This window comes from Muntiacus reevesi, chromosome 3, assembly GCF_963930625.1.
Source record: "Muntiacus reevesi chromosome 3, mMunRee1.1, whole genome shotgun sequence".
In the NCBI taxonomy this organism is placed as follows: Eukaryota; Metazoa; Chordata; class Mammalia; order Artiodactyla; family Cervidae; genus Muntiacus; species Muntiacus reevesi.
Genome location: NC_089251.1, coordinates 132,205,594 through 132,232,143, shown reverse-complemented (window position 1 = coordinate 132,232,143; position 26,550 = coordinate 132,205,594). Strand labels below are relative to the sequence as shown.

The window sequence follows — 26,550 nt, the reverse complement described above, 5'->3', positions numbered from 1 at the left end:
CTGCCGTAAGTCTGTAGGTCCTGGATATATAGTGGTAAACGAGACAGATGTGGTGTTTGATCTCTTGGTGCTTATATCACCAAGATCCAACAAACTCAGCATCCTATTAGAACTTCTCGTTAAACACCTCTTCTTCCAAACAGCATATCCGGAATGCTGAGCCTGCATGAGCACAAGATTCTGAAGTGTCCCACAAATCAGTGAATCACCAAAGAAAGATAACATAACAGCCACTATAGTTTTAATGATGTGCATACTTTGCTGTATTCTGAAACTTTTTTGAAATTAGATCATGCAAGTCTGGACACATCTATATTTTTTCACAAATATTTAATTAAACTGAACGTCCCATTCCTAGAGCACATGAAAAAACAGACACCTCCACTTTACACAAGGTACTTGTATGGCTTTGTTGGTTTTCACTTGCATGTCTTCTTTGTATGTGTCCTTTGGTGTCTCATTAGTCATTCGTCTTTTCTAACCCTCTGGACTGTGAGCTTCATCAGAGGAGGAAACTTCCTAAATCTGTATGCTTCCCACTGATGACATTTCCTAACTGACTGCCCCAGCCCCCTAGGGAGGAGGACCAGATCAAGTGAGAGGGAAGGAAGGTCTTGTCTGAGGCCTACTGATATGTCTGAGCCTTCTCTCGGGGTTCTGCCCTGGGAGCCGTTTTCTTATGTTCAAAGGAAAACTATCAGAAAACTGTTTGATTCCACTTATACGAGGTACCAAGAAGAGTCTAATTCATAGAGTCGGAAAGTGCGTTGGTAGATGCCAGGGGTTGGGAGTGGGGAGGGGTGCGGAGGGAGAATGGGGTGTTTGAGTTTAGGAAGGTGGAAAATTCGGGAGACGGATGACAGTGAGAATTGCACAACAATGTGAATGTACTTACTGCTAGTACTAAGTACTTAGTACTAAGTGCTCAGTACTTAATACAGTTCAATATGGTTAAAACAGTATGCTTTATATTATGTGACTTTTACCGCAATAAAAAGCTTTTTTTTTTTTTTAAAGAAAACTGTCAGGAGAAGGAGGTCCTAACATGGCCCTCACCTGTGATTCTCTCAGCTTCTCTCAAATGACCTGATGGAGTGAAAACTCCAAATCTCCTCCCAGCACTATCTCTGCTTCTAGGAGTCACAGGCAGAAGCCTGAGGAAAGCTGGGGAGTTGGTCCTCTTTGTGACTTGAAGGAATTCACCTGCTAGGAAGCCAAGAAGAGGCCAGGAGTCCCAACACTTCCCGTAGGTTCACACACACACCTGCCCCACCCCATCTGTACCCACAAAGGAGAGACAATTCATTGTGGGGGAGAAGATCCTAGCGGTGAAGCAGACACAAGGGAGAGGGAAATCACCATAGAGGGGGACAGGACAGAGAAAGGAACAACTCACAGATGGAGAAGGACACTCGTGGTAGGGAAAGAAATTTTATTTTCAAGCTTTAAGAGAATAATACAAACAACAGAGAGTTTTAAAAAACCCTAAAAACTAGTTTAAAAAAGTACTTGACAGTGTCCCTTTAATACCCACGGATGACGCGGCCATTGTGCAACGACAAGGAGGAGCTCCAGGTGACCACCCCGTGGCCTTCCCTGGCAGGGCCCCAGAACCAGCAGGTGGGCTCAAGGGACAGTGCTCCCTGCGAGGGTCCCTGGGCCCTCCCTGCTGCCCGGGAGGGACCAGGGAGCGTGTAGCACTGAGGGACTAGCCGAACTGCCCCTGGGGATGGGCCCCGACAGCAAGGAATACTGAGATGGGTCTCCGCTCCACTCCCTGGGGGCACATCTGGCCAGCTTCCTTCCGTTCACTGCAGCAGCTCTCCTGGGGGACCCCGGGCAGGATGTACCCTGCCGTGGGGGGCCCTGGGGTCTCAGCATGTGCCAAACCAGGAGGGCCAGTGACACAGAGCGTGTCCCGGCCAGGGGTGGGGTTGCGTGGTCGGGAAAATCACTCCTGGATCAACAGCTTGAGGCTGAAGCCACAGCAGCAGGACTGTGCTTGAGCTACCCATGGGAGATCTGTACTTTAGGGGTGTGTGTGTGTGTGTGTGTGTGTGTGTGTGTGTGTGCGCGCGCGCGTATTTCCTGTAAACATCTTTGAGCCAAATCACCATAAAATAAAGCAACAAGGGCACAAAAAGACAGCCAACTCCAAACCTAAGCCCTCTTTGAGCCCATCTGAAATTCGGAGTTCCAGCTTGGAAGGTTTGGAGGGAGCAAGAAACCCCCCTCCCTCTGGCCATTCAGACCAGCATCTCCCTCCTTGCGCCATCGTCCCCCCCAGGCCCTCGAGTCAGGAATCCTGCCCACCCAGGGGAGCCCAGGGGTTCACAAACACCACGTATCTCCTCCCTGCCAGCCCATACCCATCCCTCTCCCACCCCCCTCAACTGCCCCTGGAACACAGCCCAAGAGGAAACCAAAGCAAGCTCAGGGCTAAAACAGGACAGGCCACAAGTGCTTTTGTTCCCACGTGTGCGCCTGTGGCCGCCACCACCGCCAGACACAAAGCTTCTCCCCCTCCCCCAGCTGCCACTTTGCCGGGTGTTTTGCACGGAGCGGGGGGTGGGGCACAGGTGGGTGCGTTGTGTTTTGTTAGACTCAGTCTGTATTGCACTTCGTTGTTGAGTTTGTCTTGGTTTTCCTCCCTCTTGTTGGAGAATGGAATCGACTCGCTGAAAATCACCCGCTCACAGCACCAGCCTCCCTCCAGCTCCGACCCTGCCCCAGGGCCCTCAAGGCCCACCGCCCTCTGCCCGCACTCTGGCCCCCGGGTGCCTCTCCACACCTGCTGCCCAGACGGCGGTGGCATCGTGCTGGGGCGAGCCCTTCCGGCCCATCCTCTTCTAGCTCGCTCTTGCACGTGCGTGGTCACGGCTCCCTCGCAGGCTCTCGGCTCACACCGTCGTGACCCTCATGACCAGCTCTCGGCTGCCGCCCTGCGGGGTCCGCTGTTCATGAGGTCGCAAGTGACTCAAGATGTGCAGGATGGTGTAAGCACAGTGGTGATCGGACAGGGGGCCTGAGGGGTGGCCGGCCGCCCGGGCGGGGCCTTCCTCGGGGGCAGGGGTGCCCGCAGCCTCCTCTTCTGAGGAGGGGGCGTTGGCCTGGGTGGACGAGGAGGTCCGGGGGTTGGTCCTGCCTCCTGTCTTTTGCTCCTCCAGGTCTTTCGCCTTGTCATAGTTCAGCACTTTCCACTGCTGGTTGACAGCCTGCCACCGTTTGAAGATGCGGTACACAGAGGGTCCCTCGTGGATGATGAGGCCTGGGCAGCAGGGAGAAGAAACAAACAGAGGTGGGTAAGAGACAGCAAGTCACTGCCGGGAGGAACCAGCCTCCCTCTGTGAGTGGGTAGAGGTGTTGGGGGGCTTCCCTGGAAGCTCAGCTGGTAAAGAATCGTCTGCGATGCAGGAGACCCCGGTTCAATTTCTCGGTCAGGAAGATCCCCTGGAGAAGGGATAGGCTACCCCCTCCAGTATTCTTGGGCTTCCCTGGTGGCTCAGACAGTATAAAGAATCTGCCCACAGTGAGGGAGACCTAGGTTCGATCCCTGGTTTGGGAAAATCCCCTGGAGGAGGGCATGGCAACCCACTCCAGTATTCTTGCCTGGAGAATCTCCACGGACAGAGGAGCCTGGCAGGCTACAGTCCATGAGGTCGCAAAGAGTTGGACACAACTGAGTGACTAAGCACAGAGGTGTTGGGTGAGCTGAATTTATATTGGTTTGACTTGTTCTTTTCAAACCTGCCTCTCAGCTGTGGGCTGCATGGTAACCATCCCTACATTTCTGGGCTCACTAGTCTTTGGAAGCAGGTGGAAGGCGGCCACACTGAGTACATGACACATCTGGCACATACACATCGTCCTTGGCCTCATTCCTCCTACTTCTAGGCCTGACAAAGTCCAAATTCATTGTCCATTAAGGCATAGTATTAATACAAATAGATTTCCCTCCTGAGATCATGTGTCTGTGGCACCCAGCACTTAGCAGAGTGTTCAACGAATCTTGTGCCTTCAAAGGTAACATAAAAGAAAACCCTGTAGTAATTTCATACCTGCTGAACGTCCAAAACTCCCCTGGATCACTTTTGGCTATTTAACAAATAGCCCAATGCTACTGAAATACACAGGTTTCCCTGTGGCTCAGCAGTAAAGAACCCACCTGCCAATGCAGGAGACCTGGGTTCAATACCTGTGCCAGGAAGATCCCCTGGAAAAGGGAATGGCAACCCACTCCAGTAATCTTGCCTGGAGAATTCCATAGACGGAGGAGCCTCGTGAGCTATAGTCCATGGGGTTGCAAGAGTCTTAACATGACTTAGCGACTAAACAACAACGACTGAAATACACACATAGCTGAAAGAGAGAACTCTGGCCAAGGGCAGTGTAGAATCAGAAAAGAGCTGCATGAGGCAACTGGGCAACTAAACACATATTGTGTGCCTACTGTCTACTAAGCGCTGGGGTAACAGTGAGCAGGGCAGGCAGAGTCCTGCCCCCAGAGAGCTGGCATTCCAGCGGATAGAAACACAGTAGATATGAAAACAAGCCAGTAAGACTACTTCAGGCTCTGACATAGACGGAGAAAAACCACACAGGCTGTGGCAGTAGAATCTGTTTCCCCAGCAAGTAGGACAGGAAAGAAAGTAGGACATAATTATGGAGTCTGCGAAGGGAATGGTTATCACAGGGAGTGGTTGGCCCAGGGAGTCTAGACCAGGAAGGACGGAAGTAAGAACAAGGATAAGGAACATGAAAATTGAAAAGTAGAAAGTGATAGGCTTGATGTCAAGAGGTCTCTATGAAATTGGAGAATTGTGAGTTAGTGAACTATAAGGATAGGAGGTGATGATCAGAGAGTGGGGTGTTCAGATTTTGAAGGGAGGTGGTTCTTGGTGATGATGAACTCTTTGGAGTGACCACTTGAGCAGGGCTGAGGTGACCTGGAGGACAAGGTCTTATGGAATAAAATAAGGAATAATGAGGAAGCCAAGGAGTTGGGCAGCTTTACTGCATCAGCCATCCTCAATGCTCTCAGACCAAATGCTCTCTTTGTATAACAAATATATATATATATAAAATATATAAATAACATATATATGTTATATATGTTATATAACAAATAACATATATATATATAACATATATATAACGAATAACATATATATATGTTTATATAGTTTCTATATATATAAAATACGAGGTGCTGAGTCTTTGTTGCAGCATGCAGACTCTTCACTGTAGTGTGCGGGGTTTCTTTAGTTGCAGCACTCAGGGTCTTCTCCTGTTGTGGAACACAGGCTTCTCCAATTGTAGCTTGAGGGCTTAGTTACCCCTCGGCATGTGGGATCTCTGTTTCCTGGCCACAGATCAAACCCGCATCTCCTGCACTGGAAGGCAAATTCTTAACTACTGGACCACGAAGGAAGTTCCCATAAAAAAATATATTTTAATATCCCCTTTTCTGTTCTGAAATGAAACTTGTATAAGATAGCTAAGCTACTATGGTTCCTTTTATAAATGAATATAATGCCCTAACAGACTATGTGCAGAAAAACAAAGGGCAAGTCATTTATAACAGGATAGTACAAATTTCAATATAAATGCTGGGGCACAACCACTTTAGAAAACAAACCAAAAACCTCATACATTTTCAAAATACCCCCAGGGATTGGTAACACCTCTTTTGAGAACCACTGATCTCCAGAGATGCCAAGGACAGGACAGGTGGGAGGAAGTGTGGGAGCCAGGTGCAGGGGAACGTGAGCAGTGAGTGAATCACAGCCGCCAGCAGCATCAAGAAGGGGAAAGGACTCTGGTATCTGATGACATTCACTTTAGAGGGGCTGGAGCTTCTGAAAGATGAAGGAAGAGGCAGTCTGGAGGTGGTAACGGGGAGCAAGGAGGACACCGCCCCACCTCCGGGCCCCTAGGATATAGTGTATGAGAGACAAAACAGCCACTGCTTGAGACAGCCATGCAAGAAACAATGTCCTCATGAGACAGCTATATTACAACATTAAAGGACGAGGAAGAGAACATTTGGAGGAGAGGTTGCCAACGGCACACCATGAGGTCCAGAGGGCATGTGGAAGGGCTGGGAAGATGGGGTGAGCAAAACGGGAAAGGGATGGCTGTGCCTATGGTGAAGGTGGTCAAGGAGGCCAGATCTACGGTGAGCGAATGACTGGGAAGAAGGCACAGTGGGATTCAGTTGCAGGGCTGTAAATTGAGGGGTGCCAATACTTTTGGCCTGTCTTAGGGAATTTTGGGCATTACTTTACTAGCGTGTGAGATGACTGCAATTGTACGATAGTTTGAGCATTCTTTGGGATTGCCTTTCTTAGGGATTGGAATGAAAACTGACCTTTTCTAGTCCTGTGGCCACTGCTGAGTTTTCCAAATTTGCTGGCATATTGAGTGTGTTGGAGAAGACTCTTGAGAGTCCCCTTGGACTGCAAGGAGATCCAACCAGTCTATCCTAAAGGAGATCAGTCCTGGGTGTTCATTGGAAGTACTGATGCTGAAGTTGAAACTCCAATACTTTGGCCACCTCATGCGAAGAGCTGACTTGTTTGAAAAGACCCTGATGCTGGGAGGGATTGGGGGCAGGAGGAGAAGGGACGGAGGATGAGATGGCTGGACGGCATCACCGACTCGATGGGCATGAGTTTGAGTAAACTCTGGGAGTTTGTGATGGACAGAGAGGCCTGGCATGCTGCAGGGGGTCGCCAAGAGTTGGACACGACTGAGTGACTGAACTGAACTGAACTGAATACTTTGGCCATCAGATGCGAAGACTTGACTCATTGGAAAAGACCCTGATGCTGGGAATGATTGGGGGCAGGAGGAGAAGGAGGTGGTAGAGGATGAGATGGTTGGATGGCATCACTAACTCAATGGACATGAATGTGAGCAAACTCCAGGAGATAGGGAAGGACAAGGAAGTCTGTCATGCTGCAGTCCATGGGGTTGCAAAGAGCTGGATACAACTGAGTGACTGAACATCCACAAATCAAGAGGCACCTGGTCCGGCCCCTGCAGGGAAGAGCTGACTCATAGGAATAAACAGCAGCGAGTCACTCCAGCAACTCCATGTCAAGCAAAGTGACTGGATGGGAACATCTCAAAGCCTCGTCAACCTCTGACACGCTGTGATTCCAGGAGACAAGACAGCCACCCACTGCTACTCTTTCCTCTAGGAAGGACTCCAATAGCTCCTGAAAATGTACTTTGTGCAAAAGGTCTTCAAAGGTTCATAAAAGGAGATAGTTACCCTGTAGCCCAGATCAACAAACAAGTTCAGTCTTTATGAACATCCGTATGCTCTAGAATTTACCACTGAACCCCCAGTGAAAGGTGTCAGGATAAAAAAGGCACTAAAAATTAATCAGCTCTTAGTCATAATGGCTTATTGTTCATTTAATATCATCTTTATTTCTAATAGGATTTGTTGCATACCGTTCCTGAAATGTCTGCCTTAGAACTACAGTTACAATGGAAGGATTTAATTCATGATAAAGATCAGTATATGTTGAAAACATGTAATGCAGTTTGTTTCAGATTAATTTTTTCAGAAAAAATTGTTTTAAAGGTTCAAGGAAGCCTTGAACCTTGAATATTCAGTTATAGTTATAACTGAATATTATAGTTTTATTATTGTGATTTACATATTTGTTCTTTCTAAAAAATAGATCCTTTATTTCCCAAAGAGATGGAGACCTCAATAATAATCATATTTACAAAACCCATGTCTTAAAACAAGGCTTACATACCAGACATAACTGAGTGTAGAAAGCCATTTTTCAACACTGTATGCAAATTAGTTAGGTTTTTGCATGTATATTTAAGTCCATACTTCAACTGATAGTGTTTGTATCTTCAGCATGTGTACTTTAATCAGGTGGTGAATTATTCTTTCAGTCTTTGGTAGTAACTGGAAGATGTCCTATGCTTTTGGTATTGCTTTGTAAAAGGTTTTCATTTCAGAGAGGAGTGTTCACCTTTACCATTTAGCATAGTGATTTAAGTGTTGATCATTCCATTCAAGGAGAGTCATAATTTTTAATGGTAAATAATGGGGTTTTGGTGGCTCAGACGGTAAAACATCTGCCTACAATTCGGGAGACCCGGGTTCGATCCCTGGGTTGGGAACATCCCCTTGGAGAAGGAAATGGCAACCCACTCCAGTACTCTTGTCTGGAGAGTCCCATGGATGGAGGAGCTTGGTGGGTTACAGTCCATACGGTTGCAAAGAGTCGGACACGACTGAGCGACTTCACTTTACCCTGTAGCCCAATTGTTTCTAATCCTTTGGATCATGGACCCCTTTGAGGATCTGATGAAAGCTAGGACCAAATTCCTGGGGGAAAAAACGCCAGACACGTGGACTGTCCGTATGATTTTAGGGAGTTCATAAATTTCCTTTGGACCACCAGTGGATACCTTGAACTCCTGCCTGGTTCTAGACAAGGAGACTTCCTCTCTGCCCAGTTTCCCACCCTCTCCCAGCGTGCTAACTCTCATCACTTCCTTCAACCTTAAGAATACATGCTTGTGTACCCTTGGCAGTGCAGTGTTCATGTGTTCATTCATTCCACAAGTCTTGTTTGAACACTGCTGCGCTCTTTCCCCTAGATTGTAAGCCCCTCAAGGACAGGGGTCAGATATGGTTGAGGCTTGCACATCTGATATGGTATTGGGAGCTTCATGAAGCCTCGGTGATGACAGAGGACACAGGGGCCTCTGGGAGGGGAAATCCAGATTTTTTTCAAAGCCCCAAACTCACTCTTTCTAACAAGAGTCGCTCTCCTTGATTCTTAATTAGCTTCTTGATCAGACAGTTTTACCCTGATTGAAGAGGGTGGCTTAAATTCTGGGTCTGAATGTTACCTCCTAATTATCTAACTGTCTAGTGTTCAGGAAGTAATTAAACCATTTTAATGGATAGGTGGCTGAAGGGAAGGAAGGTGCACCTGTTTTTATAGATAATGCTTATTTGGCAATAGTTGGAAAAGCACAAACTACCTCATTCACATCCACTCCCTAGCACACTCTCTCTCTGCTTCCTGCTCAACAAATTACTTATTGATTTTCTAAGCAGCAGAGTTTTGTGTTTTTGTTTTTTTAATGAGGGAAAGTGGGTGGGGCTCATCTGATAGGGACAGGTGAAGTGGGCAAAGCTGAAGACATGGGAGAGAAAGACGATGAATGGGGAAATGGATGGAGGGAAAGAGAGACTAAAATTAGAATGGGGGGAAGAAGGCTGTTGGTGAATGGAGGCAGAGAAGTAGTAGAAAAACAAAACGGAAAATTCTAACGCATGGCAATATCAGAAACTCAATACGTTTGGTTTTTCTTTCTTTAACAAAACAGCAATTTATTGTCTCATAGTTCTGAAGGCTAGAAGCCCAAAGTAAAGGTGCTTAGCAGGCCTGTGAAATCTGTAGGGGTGAATACATTTGTTCTTTTTTTGCCTTGTTGGAGTAGAGATGCTCTACAGTAGTTTCTACAGACAGCAAAGTGAATCAGGGGTATGTTTACATCTATCTCATCTTTTTCAGATTTCCTTCCCACTAGGTCACCACAGAGCACTGAGGTGAGTTCTATGTGCCATACAGGAGGCATTCACTAGTTATCTGTCTTATACCTATTATCAGTAGTATGTATATGTCAGTCTCCCAGTTCATCCCACCCCCTTCTCGCCTTGGTATCCATATGCTTGTTCTCTATGTCTGTGTGCCTATTTCTGCTGTGTAAATAAGATCCTCTATTACATTTTTCTGATTCCACATACATACGTTAATATACAATATTTTTCTCTTTCTGACTTACTTCACTCTGTATGACAGGCCCATTCATGTCTCTGCAAGTGTGTTTTGATTGAGTCCCTTCATGGGGTTTTTCATTTAATTTGTCTAGTAACCGCCGAATAAGGTGCCCAACCCTGGGCTGTTCTCCATAGATACAGCTCTAGAAGAGTTGCTGCCTTCATCTTTCTAACGTCTCTCCGTCTTTCAGGGGTTCTCTTCTTGCAGGATGTCAGAGCCCTTTGTTGCTGTATCTCTCTCCCAGCCTCCGGGTGAAATGGGCCTCTGCTCAGCCCATGAGGATGGGATGGAAAGTGGCCTTGCCCTAACTCACAGTGCTATCAGCAAGTTCTCCCTGACCTAGAATCCCAATCTTCATGTAATGAATTTTGGCCCTTGGTTCCCGCTGTGTCCACAGCAGTGAGACACAACTTAATTTTGCTTAGTATTATTCCCTGAGTACTGACTGTGTACTTCTGTGAGCAAGCGCTTCTGCTCACTTCTGTGAGCAACCCAAAAAACTGGGTTCCTATGACGTACAGAATTAACAGCCTAAGGCCAGCTGAGAAGTACATAGAGAAGAGCTCTGGTGCCTTCAGTGACACTGATCCCACTTGCCACCCTCACCTCTTTTCCTGCTAGTATCCTAGTTTAAGTGGCATAAAGGTTGCAGACAACTTTACAATGGTGTGGTGCGTGCATGCTCAGGCGTGTCTGACTCTTTGAAAGCCCATGAACTGTAGCTCACCAGGCTCCTCTATCCATGGGATTTCCCAGGCAAGAATGGTGGAGTGGGTTGCCATTTTCTTCTACAGGGGATTTCCCTGACCCAGGGATCGAACCTGCATCTCCTACATTGGCAGGTGGATTATTTACCACTGCACCACCTGGGAAGCCCCCAAATCAGGGAGCCTATGAAGACAGATTCCTGGGCACTACCCCCAGGGGATGCTGGTGTTTTAGATGTGGACTGCCCTTGAGCAGCACTGCCTAGAACATGGCCCTTATCCTGGCATGCTGCGTCATGGAAGGCTTTGAATTATGATCAAAGAACCAAAAGTAATTTTAGAGACACTCAATTTCCAGATGTGACAGACACAGAAAGCTAAGGCAACTGAAGAAATGGATGCTTCCTCTCCTAGACCCAAAGGTGTTTGGGTCCCACAATTTAGAGTCAACTCATGGATGAACATGCATTGAGCATTAAAAGTACCTGCCACTTACTAGCTTTGTCTCTTGAGCTAAGTTAATTCCTCTTTCTGAGCCCCAGTTTTCTCAACAGGAATTGGGGCTGCTATTCCCTTCCTAATAAGGTTGTTATGAAACTTAGTGAGATGATGAATCCTTTGCTGTGATGCCTGCACTGTGCCAGGCACACATTTACAGTCGATACCACACAATTTTGATTGTTTGGGGGAAATTGCAGAACAGAAAAAGTCCACTCTTATCTCCTCCCTCATCCTCCTACTCCTTTATTGCCAACCCCATTCCCAGCCACAAGCACCTGTTCTTCTGTCTAACTGTCCTTCCCAACCCTCGGTCTGAGTCATTGTTTATAGATGAATGACATGCTAGACCTGAAAGGAGCTCTGTAAACCAGCTGATTCTTCACGTGTCCCAAATATCCTTGCACGGTTAAAACTGAGAGGTCCATTTCTGGAAGTGTTTGTGGAGCTACGCCCTAAGAGACTGTAGACTTCTTTCATGAGTTTTTTGGGGGGCTTAGCACTCTTCTCTCTGAACAAATACTAAAAGGACCACATATCTTCACCACTCTGGGTGGTGATGGTGGAGGTCAGGTGATGAGAGTCAATATTTATTGAATGCTTATTAGGTCCTATCATTAAAAGGGCTTTGCAAATAGGGTCAACTTATCACACAAACCCAGTGAAGAAGGTGATGCTATCTCCACTTTACAAAACAGGAAGCTGAGCTCAGAGAGCCCCTTGCACTCAGGGGGAGCCAGGTGCCTGGTACTGAATGTGAGCATGAGTCAAGTCAAGATTTAAGACATGGGTACAGAAGGGAAAAGTGTATGTGTGCGTGCATGTGTGCTTTGCCTTATCCATGCTCTCTTGTATTTTCTAACAGTCAGAGATAAAAGATTCAAAAGCCTAGGGAACTGTGGAGCCACAAGATGGAAGGGTCTTGGGTCTCTGAATCACTGTGTGGAGGAGAAACCCGCGCCCCCCTCTCCCACCACCCACAACTCACAGGAACTACTATTGGGTTGAAACACTGAATTTGGAAGCTTACTTTTCTGTTTGCTGGAGTCACAATATCTTTGGGGCATGTTAGGGGCCACAGAGAAAGGCAGTTGTGGCTCGACGGCACATTTCATATGGTTCCCAAAATACATTCCTTGGCTTGAGCATCCACAGTATTTACCAGATTGCGACTATTTCTAGTCAAAACCCATCATCAACGAACAGACTTGCCACTTCTGAATGTGTTCCAAAAACTGTGCCGCAAGCACTGAAGGCAGTTCCTAACAGGCGTTCCTAAAATATTTTGAGCCCTGTCAGCACAGCTGGAATAACTGAATTGCCTCCCGAGGGGGTCTCCTTTGAGGGGGACAGTGCTTGCTTGATGTGTCTGCTTCTGAATCATCGTCTTCATCCTCTGCACATCCAGCAGCTCAGGTGTGCAGAACGATGACCAGGCACAGGAAGCGGGGTTGGGGTGAAAGGGAGGTGCTTAAGGAAGAAGGCGAAGAGATAGGAGTTAAGAGTTAATCCAAGCCAACAAGCACCTCCTGTATAGTGTATGGAACTCGGCTCAGCGTCATGTTGCAGTCTGAATGGGAGGGGAGTTTGGAGGAGAATGCTCAGCTGCTCATTCGTGTCTGACTCTTTGTGACTTCATGCACTGTAGCCCACCAGGCCCCTCTGTCCATGGAATTCTCCAAGAAAGAATACTGGAGTGGGTAAGCCATTCCTTCGTCCAGGGGATCTTCCCGACCCAGGGGTGGAAACCGAGCCTCCTGCGTTGTCTCCTGCGTTGGCAGGCAGATTCTTTACTGCTGAGCCACCTGGGAAGCTCTTGAGGGAGAATGGCTACATGTATATGTGTGGCTGAGTCTCTTTGCTGTTCACTTGAAACTATCACAACATTGTTTGTTAATTGGCTATACAAAACTTTTTTTTGTTTTTAATTAATCCAGAAAGCTGGATAAGCCACGTAGAGGTAACAGATCATGGCCTGAGCATCGTCTGGCCAATGTATGTGGTGGATTCTATTGGTTGTTTGGCCTGGCCCAACAATATGGGAATCCCCGAGGTCACAACTGCCAACCCCTGAGAGTCATCATGACCTCTCACAGTGGAAGTGGCTCCAAAATCCTGGATTGCCAAATCTTAAAGGACCTTGTAGGTTATCAGGTTCAACCCTCTCATTTTATAGATGAGTCAACTGAGTTGTAGAGAGAGGAAGTAACTTGTCCCGGGTTGCAGAGGTAGCTGGTAGCGAATCTGGTCATCAGATCTAGGTCTTCTAGCCTCTTCTGCTGCACCATATTTTCAGGAAATTAAGAGGTTAGATGGGGCTTCCCTGGTAGCTCAGCTGATAAAGAGTCCACCTGCAATGCAGGAGACCCCCGGTTCGATTCCTGGGTCGGGAAGATCCTCTGGAGAAGGGATAGGCTACCCACTCCAATATTCTTGGGCTTCCCTAATAGCTCAGCTGGTAAAGAATCCACCTGCAATGTTGGAGACCTGGGTTTGATCCCTGGGTTGGGAAGATCCCTTGGAGAAGAGAACGGCTACCCACTCCAGTATTCTTGCCTGGAGAATTCCCATGGACAGAGGAGCCTGGAGGGCTACAGTTCATGGGGAAGCAAAGAGTCAGACATGACCGGGCGATTAAGCACAAGAGGTTGGACAGGTGGGGTCATTCCTACCCAGAAGGAAGGAGGAAAGGAAGGAATCTTTGTAGCATATATATGCTTTTTATGTTAATGTGAATTAAAATTATGTTTGAAAAACAATGTTTCCACAGCCCTGCTGTCCCCACCCCCTGCATGCTTGCTATAAATTGGAATTTGAACTTCTTCATCTCAGAAGGCAAGAACCAGGTACCTCTAAATCAGAGGGAAATTACTCACTGGATTGCACACAGAGAAGTTTTAACAGCAACAACAAAAGAGAAATCTTTTCTATAATTCCATCCATTACCCTAGCCCACTATTTTAAAGACTTGGAGCAATTTCAGAATCTCCCTCGCTTTCCTTCCCCTGACCCGCTTCCACTCACAAGAGAAAAACAAACATGAGAAGGACGCGGGCCTCATTTTTTCAGAGTTGACTTCTTGGTGGCCAATCTCTTGGGTCTGTGGAGTGAAAAAAAAATGTTTTTGGTGCCAGGGACTTTAATTAATTTGCTCTTGTTAAATCCTAATAACTTGACCCACTGGAGCAGAGAACGTCCCATTTGTTTCCTGGGAGGCTCTGTCAGCTGCTCTGCCGGGGAAGACAGCGTCATTAGAGATGACGGAAGAGGGGGCAGGTGGGATGAGGACGTTCGATGTAATCAGATCTTCTCATTCAGGGCACGAGGGTGAGGGAGCCAAAACCTTGCAGAAGAGGCACCACTCCAAATAACGGCAGATTCTCAATTATGGGAGGACTTCAGGCTGTGGCAAACCTTTAACCATTTTGGCAAACCTTTATCAATTGCCTACCATGAGGGGAATCTACCCTGACCTGGTCAGTGATATGTATAATGCCTGCTCTTTACATGTGCCATTTTATTCAGTCCTCTCAACAACTCTCTGAAGACAGCATTATTATCCCACCTCACAAATGAGAAAACCAAAGCAGAGAGGTTATGCAAACCACTCAGGTCCATTTAGTAAGAAACTGGGCAACATGCTGCCACAGACCATTATGTAGCACCACTCCCACCATTCCGGAGACCCAGCCTCTGAGGTTTGTGGCTCAGTCCCTCCTGCTATTTTCTTATCTTCTGTCTTCTCCCATCCCTTTAAGTGTTTAATGTTCCCTAGGTCTCTGTCCTTAGTCACCTACTCCCTGAATAGTCCTCCTAAGCTACCTATTCACCTCTTACAGTTGCCTTCCAAATCTATCTTCAACTGCCTGCTTTCCTAACCATCTCATCTTCCCATCAGTAACCAGGAGTTGTCAGAAATGTTCAGTGCCCTCAATGTCTTCTATATCACAGGAGGGGACCACCTGTGCACTTAAAAAAAAAAAAAAAAAAAGCTTTTCCCTCTTTCTAGCCTAGCAAAGAGACACCTTCCTGACCCTTCATTCTCCTCTTTGCAGCCCATAATGTCTTCCAAGTGTCTGGCATCTCTTCTACTGCCAACTCATGACTTAGAAACTGCCTCTTGCCTTTCTGCCTGGATTTTAGGTTTAGCGTGGTCCTTTCTTTTTGTGCTGCCATTGCTGAAGATATACCCTTTAGTTCCTCTTTGTTTTCCCACTGACCGCCCCATTCTCATGCTCAAAGAATGATGCCTGGCCCCCACTCAAGCCAGTGTCCCGGGGCTCCCACCAGGTTGAAGGAGTTCAGACCGCCCTATCAAGTCCACATCCTGTGTTCTTCTCAAGGTCACCCCACACACTTCTTCCCCACCATCGCTGTTTTGCATCTCTTTACTTCTTTCTCACTCTATTATAAGCATTTTCCAGCTGGCTTCTCCCAACATCTAGTCTGCCCAGCTCTGTGATCCACCCTCCCGACAGACACACGTCTGATCATACTTCTCTGTATAAAATCTTTAAAATGCCTTCCATCACCAACAGGGATGTCTGAGCTGCTTCGTGCATGATTCATCAGCTGTGAGATTTGCTTCTTGCCAACCTCCCCGTCCCCATGACCTACCTCCTCATCCCGGCTCTTTGCACCGAGCCATACAAAGCTGCTCAATGCTTTCTAGGCACATCTTGTTCTCTCATGGCTCTGTCGCTACCATGCTCCGCCTGGAAAGTTCTTCTCCGCTGTTCTGGACAAATTTTGACATATCTTTCAAAACTAGCTCAAGGATAGGATTCCTTCCTTTAGAAACCCTTCTTTTTTAATTAAACTTTTTATTTTGTATTGGGGCATACTATACTATATTTCGCTCAGTTGTGTCCAACTCTTTGCGACCCCGTGGACTATAGCCCACCAGGCTCCTCCGTCCATGGGATTCTCCAGGCAAGAATACTGGAGTGGATTGCCATTTCCTTCTCCAGGGGATCTTCCCAACCCTGGGATCGAACCCAGGTCTCCCGCATTGCAGGCAGATGCTTTAACCTCTGCGCTGCCAGGGAAGCCCGTATTGGGGCAGAGCCGATGAATAACGCTGTGATAATTTCAGGTGGACAGCAAAGGGACTCAGCCATACATGCACATGTATCCATTCTCCCCCCAGCTCCCTTCCCATCCAGGCTACCACATAACTTTGAGGAGAGTTCCATATGCTACATGGTAGGTCCTTGCTGGTTGTGGGCTCAGTCGCTAAGTTGTGTCCGACTCTGCAACCCCATGGACTGTAGCCCACCTACCTGGCTCTTCTGTCCATGGGATTTCCCAGGCAAGAATCCTGGAGTGAGTTGCCATTTCCTTCTCCACCTTGTTGGTTATCCATTTTAAATACAGCAGTGTTGAATACCTCCAAAGGAGAGTTAATTGCTCTCTGCTCTGTTCTACCTTCCTCTGTGTCTTGTAAAAGCTCCTGTTGTGTTGTAATTTATTTGCAGACTGTGAGCTCCTTGAGGGCAGCTAACAAATGCTACTAAATGAATGGATCTGACCACCCTGAGCTTACTTTAACTCAGTCATTTTCTGTGCTCACCCTGTATCCCAGCTTCAATAATTAGCTTGTCTGCCTCCCCAGTGAAATGTACAGTCCTTGAGAATGGATGACTGTTCCATTGGGAGTGCTCTCTCAATAATTTTTTTTAGCCCCAGAGCATGTGGGGTCTTAGTTCCCCAGTCGGGGATCGAACCCATGCCCTCTTCAGTGGAAGCTCGGAGTCTTTACCAGCTGAGCCACCAGGGAAGCCCAGGAAGCTCAGAGTCTTAACCACTGGGCCACCAGGGAAGTCCCCAATAAACATTTCTGAATGAAGGAACGGATTCCCTAATTTCATGTTAACCAGTGGATTTAGCTCCCCATATTCCAAGGACCTTTCACGAGAGTGTCACAGGGAAACAAACCACCCAAATTTCATCTCAACTGCTCAAGCCTCCCTCTCAGTTGATGTCAGAATAGCACTGATCAAAAGGGAGGTACAGCAATAGTTAATTTCCAAAACCCTGAATACAGGACAGGAGCAGCTGGGGCTCACTGAAGTTCTTATTGCCACCAGCCATTAACTCTATGAGTCAAGATATTACTGGACCAATTTTCCCTCAACCTGCCTCCCCATCCAAGCTCTGCATTTGCAATTTCACAGAGCAATCAGAGATGAAATAGGCAGTAGAAAGTGTTCAGGAATTGAAGCCAGAGGGTCATGGTCCAATCCCCAGCTCTACCATTTTCTTAGTTATGTGATTTGGAGCACAACTGCTTTAAACCTACCCTCACCTGTTCAATATGGATAATTCTTCCCCTGATTATCTCCTAGGGCTGTCGGCCCCTTTCTCAGTTCCTCTCTGTTGCAGGGGTTTGGTGGATTGTTCTGTCTACAGCAAGTTACATCTGGCCTTTACTGTGGCAGAGATTGGTCTCAGGACTTAGGACTCTAAGCCAAGAGATGCTTCATCTGTAGAGGCAGCCTGTGTTCCAGAATGTACAACCTTCTGATTTGACCAAGTCCAGAGTCAGTGTCCACAGCCCTGAATCCATGCTGCACTAAATACAGAACCCAGACCTTCCTGGCAATCATTCCAGGCAAATCCTTTGGTGAGAACCAGAGACCATTGCCCAAGAGCCATTGCTTTCACTGATTCACCTGGAGGTCAGCCAGGTGGACACAGCCATGGATGGGGCTGATGCGGCTTCACGAGCAGCAAGCCGGCCATGTCTCAGACTTTGCATCCTCTTAGTTTCATGGCAGAGAATACCCCCTGAGCTGGTGTTGACGCAGTGAATTTCTCCTCATGTTTCTTCCCACTCTCATCAACTTTTCCTTAGCACACCACTCTGATAGAAGTTATTTTTAAGGATGAATTAAACCTATGCATTATGTTTACTCAAACTTTTGCTATCTGAGGCCATTTAACAGTCTTGAGGAATAGACCAAGGTGTCTGCAAAATAGAGAAAGTTCAAGAAATTATTTTAACAAGTGTCTTATCTCTTTCTTAGGCTAAGGCTTAGTCGCTAAGTCGTGTCTGACTCTTGCGATCCCATGGGCTGTAATCCACCAGGTTCCTCTGTCCATGGAATTTTCCAGGCAAGAATACTGGAATGAGTGGCCATTTCCTTCTCCAGGGGGAGCTTCCCAACACAGGGATCAAACCTGCGTCTGCTGCCCTACAGGCAGATTTTTTTACCCACTGAGCTACCAGGGAACACCATATTCTAATTTCTTTCTTACTCCACCTGTTAAGCTAACACAGGGCTACACTCATTTTCCCTTCCCCAAGGATAAAGAGGCGTGTGATGGCACACTCTCCTTCTGTAAGAACAGGCCGTGTTGGCATTCTGGTTTGTCTCTCCTGGAAATCTGATGAAACTGCAGTATCAGCTGGGTTGTAACATGTCCTAAGTTGGAGGTGACCCCTAACTGGTGAGTGCTTTACTATGAATACTGCTGGGAGGCTGTAGCACTGGGCTTTCTTAGTCCATTGACTCTTGTGAATATGTCTGACTTTTGTGGGGACCCTGAAAACTGGGCCAAGAGGGACGCACTGCCGTGGATTTCATCTCCTTGTTTCTGAGCTATCACTTGGGGGCTGAGAGACTAGCCCTGAACTACAACAGGTGAGGACTCACCTGCAGAAGTAAGCTGCACCTGCCTGAGGAGTCTGTGCTTCCTGTCTATAGTCCTCCAAATGAATCTGGTGCCAAACACGCTCCCTGGTAGTTCCATGAGCCTGAATGTCTAGCTGAGCCTAAGAATAAAGAGATGCCACCCGATATTCCCTTCCAGAGAGCCCTTAAAAAGCTATTTTTACATCTACTTGTACAATGCTATGTGTTTCTCCCCAACTGGCCAGAACACAGCAGGGAAATGACTGTTACTTATATTTCATCCTTAAAGCCATCAACCTTACTATTGGTCATCATCACCATCAACAAAATCATCATCATCGCAACCACCACAAGCATCTATGCACTCCAGCTCCTGCCAGTCACCTCCCTCCTTCTTATCTAGAGCACATATTGCACACGTGTGTGCTCAGTTGCTCAGTCGTGTCTGACTCTTTGTGACCCCATGGACTGTAGTCCTCCAGGCTCCTCTGTCCGTGGGATTCTCTAGGCAAGAATACGGGAGTGGGTTGCCATTTCCTTCTCCAGGGGGATCTTCCTGACCCAGGGATCAAACTCAGGTCTCCTACATTACAGGTGGATTCTTTACCACTGAGCCACCAGGAAAGCTCAGAGCACATATTACTCCCTTTTAAACTTTTAAGGTGAGATAGTCTAACTATAAATGTATGTGATCACTTTTGGATGGCACTAAAAGAGATGAGGGTCCCTATGCATTCCCTTCCCATCTAATAATGGTTTCCAAGCAGTCACTGGCTGTCAGACCAGATGATTGGATAGCTCATGGTGGGGCTGTGCACCTGGGAAGGATGTTTTCCTGAAGGCTTGGAAGGAAGGAAAACAACGTGAAAACTCTCAGCATTTGGCTCACTCTGCTTTTCCCATAATCGGAGTGACTGAGGGTCACATGTATACAAGATGGGAGAAAAAGCGGGCCAAGGCTGGGGAGCAGGCAGGCAGATAGAGGAGCCAAGGAAGAGACAGGGAAGGAGACGGTCCCAAGGAGCCCTCCTCAGAGGAGACACCATGAGGAGGAGAGACCAGAGCACCAGGCGGGCCAGAGTGGGGGTGCTGGAGGGCTCAGAGCCACGGGGTGCAGCCTGCCAGGAGGGCCTCTCCTGGACATGGGCCCATGTGCACTGGGACTCTCAGGCGGCATCTGTGGGTTTCCCGGTGCTGCTGCAGGAGCCCTGCTCTCTGATGCAAGAGGGTAATAGAAGGAGCCCTGGATGGCCAGTTGGGAGACCTTGCTTCTAGTCCCAGCTGAGCAATCGTGAGCTGGTCACTTCCCTTCTGTGGGCCCCCTGTTCTCTCAACTTCAAAACAAAGGGGTTGTCTTGACTGGTCCCATGACCAAGTCTCTTCTATGTCCAGTTCTCCCAGTTTTCAAATCTCTGGAGCCCTGATTGGGAGAGAGAATTTATGCTGCTCTCTCTCACTCATGCTGGCCTCCAGAGCAGGAGCTTATTGGTGACATCGTTGGCCCATAGCTTGTGGGCAGAAGGGCCATGGTGCCAGGACTGAGTGGAAGCTCGAAAACTCTGTGAGTTTCACTCATCCTCTTGTGCTCCTGCACTTGGTGGGAAGACTACACCCCAGTGGTTCATGCGCCTTTAGCCTGGGCCCCGTCATAAGGAGACACTCAGGCCTGAGCCCAACGCAATCTCAGAAGCTAAGTCCAGCCAAGCCTGGCAGAACCAAATCATCTCATGGACCTGTGAACGGGACATAAATGCTTGCAGTGCAATTTCGGAGCTGTTTGTTATTGCAGCCAAAGCTGACTAATACACCACGTGACAGGAAAATGTGTCTCACAGACGCACACTCCAGGGACCCATCAAAGACCCGCCTGAAGGAGAATGAAGGGCAGCTGGAAGGGCCCCACAGGAAGGCTTCCACTGCTTCCCCCTCCTTGCCAGAGCCACACACCTCCATATGGAGACACACCTGGGTTTTGGCATCAACAACTCGTGCCTCAGCAGGGGTAGGAAGGGAGTCTGGTGGGAAAGGAAACTAAATTAGAATGCCTCAATGTCAAATTCCTCCCCATTCACAGTCCTCTCTCTTCTATAGGCCTCCAAGCCTGGGCAGTCTGGTTCTTTCACTGCCCAGGTGCTATAATGAAAAGGCTCTTGAACTCAGGAGTTGACGTACTGGTTTAGCCAGCATGGAGAGGCAGCAAGACACTGAGACAGGTTTACAAGTTCCAGCATCACTAGCCTCTGGCTGCTGTAATCTGTATGCAATCCTCTGTGATCCCTAATATTAAAGGACCCAGAAGAAAATGAACACCCTCTCAGCCCAATTCTAGCTGATAGACGTTTTCTTGCCAAACAGAACAGTGTAGCCTATTTGAAAGAAACCCAAACTAACACCCAGAGAGGACCACTGTGGAGCTCCGGTGCTGTCGGCACTATGGCCTAGGGGGGTAACCTGAGCGGGTGTGACCAGTGCTTCATCGTGCTTCCTTCACTCAGAGAAAACCAGGGCCATTCCCCACCTCCCCAGTCATTTGGATGAAGACTCCAGAGTTGACAGCCATAGTCATCTGCTGGGAAAAACAAAAACCTCCAACAGCCAGCCTAATGTAATGGGAGAGAAGGGAACATATGCTTGGGAATGGTGTAGGGGAGCAAGCAGGAACTTACAGTGGTGGGAGTCTAACCTTCTTCTAAAACACTGAAAGCTTTAAAGCAAAGCCTTACCTGGGAACAGACACATGTGTAAATCGATGAAAGTACAGAAGCTAGGGGTGAAGCAGGGATGAGGATTCAGAGCCCGTCTGTACAGCATCTCATTCCCCACGCCTTAAAGTGGCTCTTGAAGTAGTGCATGGAACCCCTGAACTACATACACTTTGAAAACCACTAGATTAGAGAAATCTTGGGTATTAATAGGCTTTAAAGAAAGCCGAACAAAAAAGGGGAGCAAGGTGTCATCATGACTGTTTCTGGGCATTTTGCTGTGAAGAGAATGGAATTAAATGTATGGGCCTCCTTTGTCCTGACTTGGCAGCTGTGGTACACAACGGATAAGAGGCCTTCCACAACTTGCCTAAGGCAGGTAGACTGACCAACTGACTTTTCTCAAATATTCTTAGAGGCTAACCTCCTCATTTTCATCTTCAACTGGGCAGGACAGAGTTTCCTGGGAAAGATTGAAGTCTCCTGTCTTTGTCCTGCCTCCTCCTACTCCCTACACACCTCTCAAGTCTAAGCCATGGCCCCTCTTGAGCTCACAAATCTTGAGCCTGGTGCCATCTCTGCTTTGACCTTTTTGACCTTCAAGAGGGAGGGACCCTGGGGGATGTGTCTAATTCACCAGCACATGGCTCCCCACTTGCTATAGAGATGAGCTTCCAAACCCACCTAGGCACACCATGTCCACGAATCCACACATCCTGGAGACCACCTAGGCACACCACGTCCACGAATCCACACATCCCAGAGACACACCTAGGCACAACATATCCATGAACCCACACATCCTGGAGACCCACGTATGCACACCACGTCCATGAATCCATACATCCCAGAGACCCATCTATGCACACCACGTCCATGAATCCACACGTCCAGGAGACCCACCTATGCATACCACATCCATGAATCCATACATCCCAGAGACCCATCTATGCAAACCACGTCCATGAAGCCACATGTCCAGTAGACCCACCTATGCACACCACGTCCATGAATCCATACATCCCATAGCAGATCTGGAAGAGGAGGTCTTGGCGCTGCCATTTTGCTGAGGGGCTGAAGGTCGACCAGATGAGCCAAGAGATGCTGGCAATGAGGAAGAGGGAACCCAGGATGGCAGCTGCAATCTGAACCTTCTCGATGACTGTCAGGGAGATGGCCTGCCACTGCAGGGAAGAGAATGGCGGGTCAGTGGTGGCCTGCACGCCTTCACCCCATTTCCACCCCATCCACATCCCCTCCTCCTGCTGCTGCCCAGCCTCTCACCTCTGGATTTAAACCAGGGCTTACCAACGTGTGATACGGTGGCTCTTTTTGCGAGTTTCTGAGTGTTAACTTTGTGCTTTTGATGTGGAAGAAACCTATATCACACCAAATGATCAGAAGTCATTTCCGGGAGGGGGCTCTGGGTAGGCGAGGCTGAGAAGGAAAGTCCTTGTGGTTGATTATGATGCAGACAGAAAACTGGGAAGGAGAAAGTGGAAATGCAGAGTGTAGGTGGTGTTCCAGGTCCCCAGAATATTCTTTTCTGAGCAACACATTATTTTCTCACTAATAGGTGCTAAGAGGGCACAGGCCTTGTTTTTTTTTTTTTTTTTTTTTTTTGCTTGTTTTCTACAACAACACCTGGCATGTCATTTAATATACATGATAGAGATTACCAATTCAACAGACAAAGAGAGGCCACAGGATGTCAGGGAGGGAGAAGAAAAACAGTATAATTCACTGACTGTGTACGAACACTGAAATTTCTGTGTTTTTCTTTTTTTTTTTTAAACAGAAAAGCACTATGCTAATAGCTATATTGATGGATGGATTGAAGGCTAGAGTGTGGGTGGGTTTCCACTCTGAAATCCTATGAGTCTATGACTGATCCAGGTAGCACCAGCCTAGATGAGCTATGAGTTGGACTTTAGTTTGGGATTTATTCATGCTCTTACATGAATATGTAATAGGGGTTTTGTGTGTGCACCTGCTAAGGTGTTGAATATAAAGCAGTAAGCAAAAACAGGCAGACTTCTGCCTTCATGGAGCTTCACATTTAGAGGACACAGACAGACATATGATTATTTACAATGGCAATCCATCATGACATGTGAGAGCCTATGATAGGGGATTTCACTTCCTAAAGGAAGCAATGAGTTGAGTGGGAGTTTACTAGACAAAGAGAGGAGGCATATGTGTCCAGCAGGGCGAAGAGCATGTGCAAAGGCCCTGTGACAGAAGAAAGCAGGGTAAGTATGAAAACCTGGAAGAAGACCAGAGAGCAGGGAGTGGGGTAAGACAACTGGGAAAGGAAGGAAGACCACACTGGAGCCTAAAGAATGTGCAAAGACTTTTAAAAATTTTTTTGTAAGAATAAACACAATACTCTTGCCCACTTTGCAGCAGGGAAATGACAGGATCAGGTTTGGGAAGGTGGCATATGTGCATGCTCAGTTGTGTCTGACTCTTTGCGACCCTATGGACTGTAGCCCCCAGGCTCCTCTGTGCATGGGATTTCTCAGGCAAGAATACTGGAGTGGGTTGCCATTTCCTTCTCTAGGGGATCTTCACAATCCAGGGATCAAACCCACATCTCCTGCATTTGAGGGCAAAGTCTTTACCATTGTGCTACCTGGGAAGCCCTTCAGAAGGTGGAAGGAAGGACTATCCCCTGATTGTAGCAGTTTGTGTAATGCCCTGCAGAGAGTGCCTAGTAGGCATTTCAGAAGGCATGTCAGAACTCCCCAGAAAAGGTGGACAACCTTCCTTCTGCCAACAGTGAGCCTTCCCTGCACGTTATACGGCCTAGATGGAAGCACTGATGATTCTGGCTCCAGCCGGAACTGACCAGTGGCCCCTAAGGAGCTGTAACTATTGGAAAACCTTTGCTTGCTCATCTAGATGTGCGACATCAGACTTTGCATGTAATTATACAGATCGCATCCTGTTACAGGTAATTGGGCCTTTACATTTTCCACTGCTCTTTCCACCCGCCTAGGGTTACACATAACAGGAATTTTCCAGAAGATGGCCTGATCCCACAGACTCCCCTAATAGAGGGCAGATGCTTTTTCCAGAGCCAGCCTCCCTGTCTGCGAAGAGAGCTCCTGATTGAGCTTTTTGTTTCTACCTCTATGACATCAACACCCTTCCCTTCTTCTGCTCCAGGCTTCAAAAACCCCAAATGGAGAGGCAGAGGAAGCTCCCCTTAATCTCTAAAGTCCTTCCTACCAGCCCCAAGCCACTTGTGGAAGTCATACAGCACCCCAACTACGATTTGAAGCAGGAAGAAGAAAGAGCAGGATGGGGTGTTATGCCCAAGGCTTCCCTCCTGTCTGCCCCATGGGAGGCTCAAGCAATGTGGGGAGCAGAGCCACAAGGAGAAAGGAGAGGACGGGGAGCTCTCTGGTCTCCCAGGGAGATGGGGAAGGGCTCCCCAGGGAGCAGGCTCTGCCCCCACTGGATCCCCGGAGCTTCTTCATCCGCAGCAAGCTCCTGATCACAGCATCCAGAGACTTCTCCGTGCCCCTCAGTGCAGCAAATGGAGAGACCAAGGGGCAAGAGCATGAAGACAGATGATTCTTTCCTTATAACAAGAAGAGGCAGTGAGCAAGGTGATCCAACCCTAGCTCAGCTCTGCTCCAACTCATGGAGTGTGACCTAGGAGAAGTCAATAAATTATCAGGACTTCCAAAAAGTGGAGATAATTGTTTCCTAGAGTATTGTGAGAATTAAGTGAAACTAATCAGAGCTTTGAAGGGTACCTGCTCCCATCATTTCTATTCCTCTTTATATTTTCAACAAAAATACAGTTATGTATGGCAAGGTAGGAGTATTCATAACCATACTTAGCAAACTCTGTGCTGGGCAGGTAGGGTAGAGGTGAAGGGCCAGACTCAGGAGTCAGACCCCTGGATATAACCCTGCTCCACCAGAGTGACCTCAGGCAAATTGTTGACCCCTCTGTGCCTCCATTGTCTCATCTGTAAATTGGGAATGATAATAGTATCCATTGCATTGGGTTGTTTTTAGTATTAAATAATATATGTGAACACTTAAAACAACTGGCCCCCAGTAAGCACTAATTAAATGTTCACGAATATAATTGCAGTTCTGATGCAGCAAAGAGGATGAGAGGCACCCACAGAGACTTGAGACCACAGGGCTACACTGAAATGCCACCTTTCTTAGGAGCTCTTTCTAGAAACAGAGCTTGCAGAGGGTCACTGAGATAATATGCTGTCATGCCCACTGTTTCTCAGAATGTTTTATGGGATCATGAACCAAGAGGTGAGACATCAGAGACTTGAAAGAAACCTCCCCTCTCTGACAGCAGAGTTAGCCCCGGTGCCCCATCCACTGTTCTACTTTCTTTTGGAAAGGCCTGCCTGCTCCATCCTCTACCACAAATGAGGAGGATCAGAAGTTGTCCCACCATGGCTGAGCAGGCAGTCATTTCACACTTGGCTGAGACTGAGGAGCCCAAGACATGCAATTGGGTCAATTTGGGCCACAACCACACAGTACTGCTGCTAGTCCAGACTACTTCCTTCTTCTGGTACTATCTGGAAGGGTGAAATGGCATTTTCTGAGCACACACCACTGAATGCAATGAGGTCCAGTCACAATCCAAAAGTAACAGAATCAGAATCTCCAATGACTAGAAACTCACAGTTAAAGACACAGTAGTAGCTTGAGAATAAATATATTCTTAATTAGTAACTTAAGAATTATTCTTAAGTAGTAACTTGATAAAGTTATTCCAGAGTTCCAAAGAATAGCAAGGAGAAATAAGAAAGACTTCTTAAGTGATCAATGCAAAGAAATAGAGGAAAACAACAGAAAGGGAACATTTCATGCAAAGATGGGCGCAATAAAGGACAAAGTTGGGCACAATAAAGACAAGGTTATTCTTAAGTAATAACTTAAGAATAAAGAATAAAGTAGTAAGGTAATGTCAATATTGCCATTTGCTTAAGGTACTTAGAGATTAGAATAATCTTTTCTTTTCTTTCACTCCCAGGAAAAGATTCATTGGAAAAGACCCTGATGCTGGGAAAGACTGAGGGCAGGAGGAGACGGGGGCAATAGAGGATGAAATGGTTGAATGGCATCATCGATTCAACAGGACATGAGTAGTGAAGGACAGGGAAGCCTGGCGTGCTGCACT

General features: G+C 47.4%; 1 protein-coding gene across 1 annotated transcript in view; it reads right to left on the bottom strand.

Annotated features, from left to right (window-relative positions):
- Nucleotides 1-2,477: 2,477 nt before the first annotated feature.
- The window catches only part of MARCHF4 (membrane associated ring-CH-type finger 4), a 113,648-nt gene continuing 89,575 nt past the window's right edge, over nt 2,478-26,550 (bottom strand). The window contains exons 3-4 of the mRNA XM_065927665.1: nt 22,369-22,561; nt 2,478-3,268 (exon numbers count right to left, since the gene is read on the bottom strand). Of these exons, the coding sequence (XP_065783737.1) occupies nt 2,901-3,268; nt 22,369-22,561 (561 nt within the window). The 3' untranslated portion in view covers nt 2,478-2,900. The remainder of the gene's footprint in view (nt 3,269-22,368; nt 22,562-26,550) is intronic.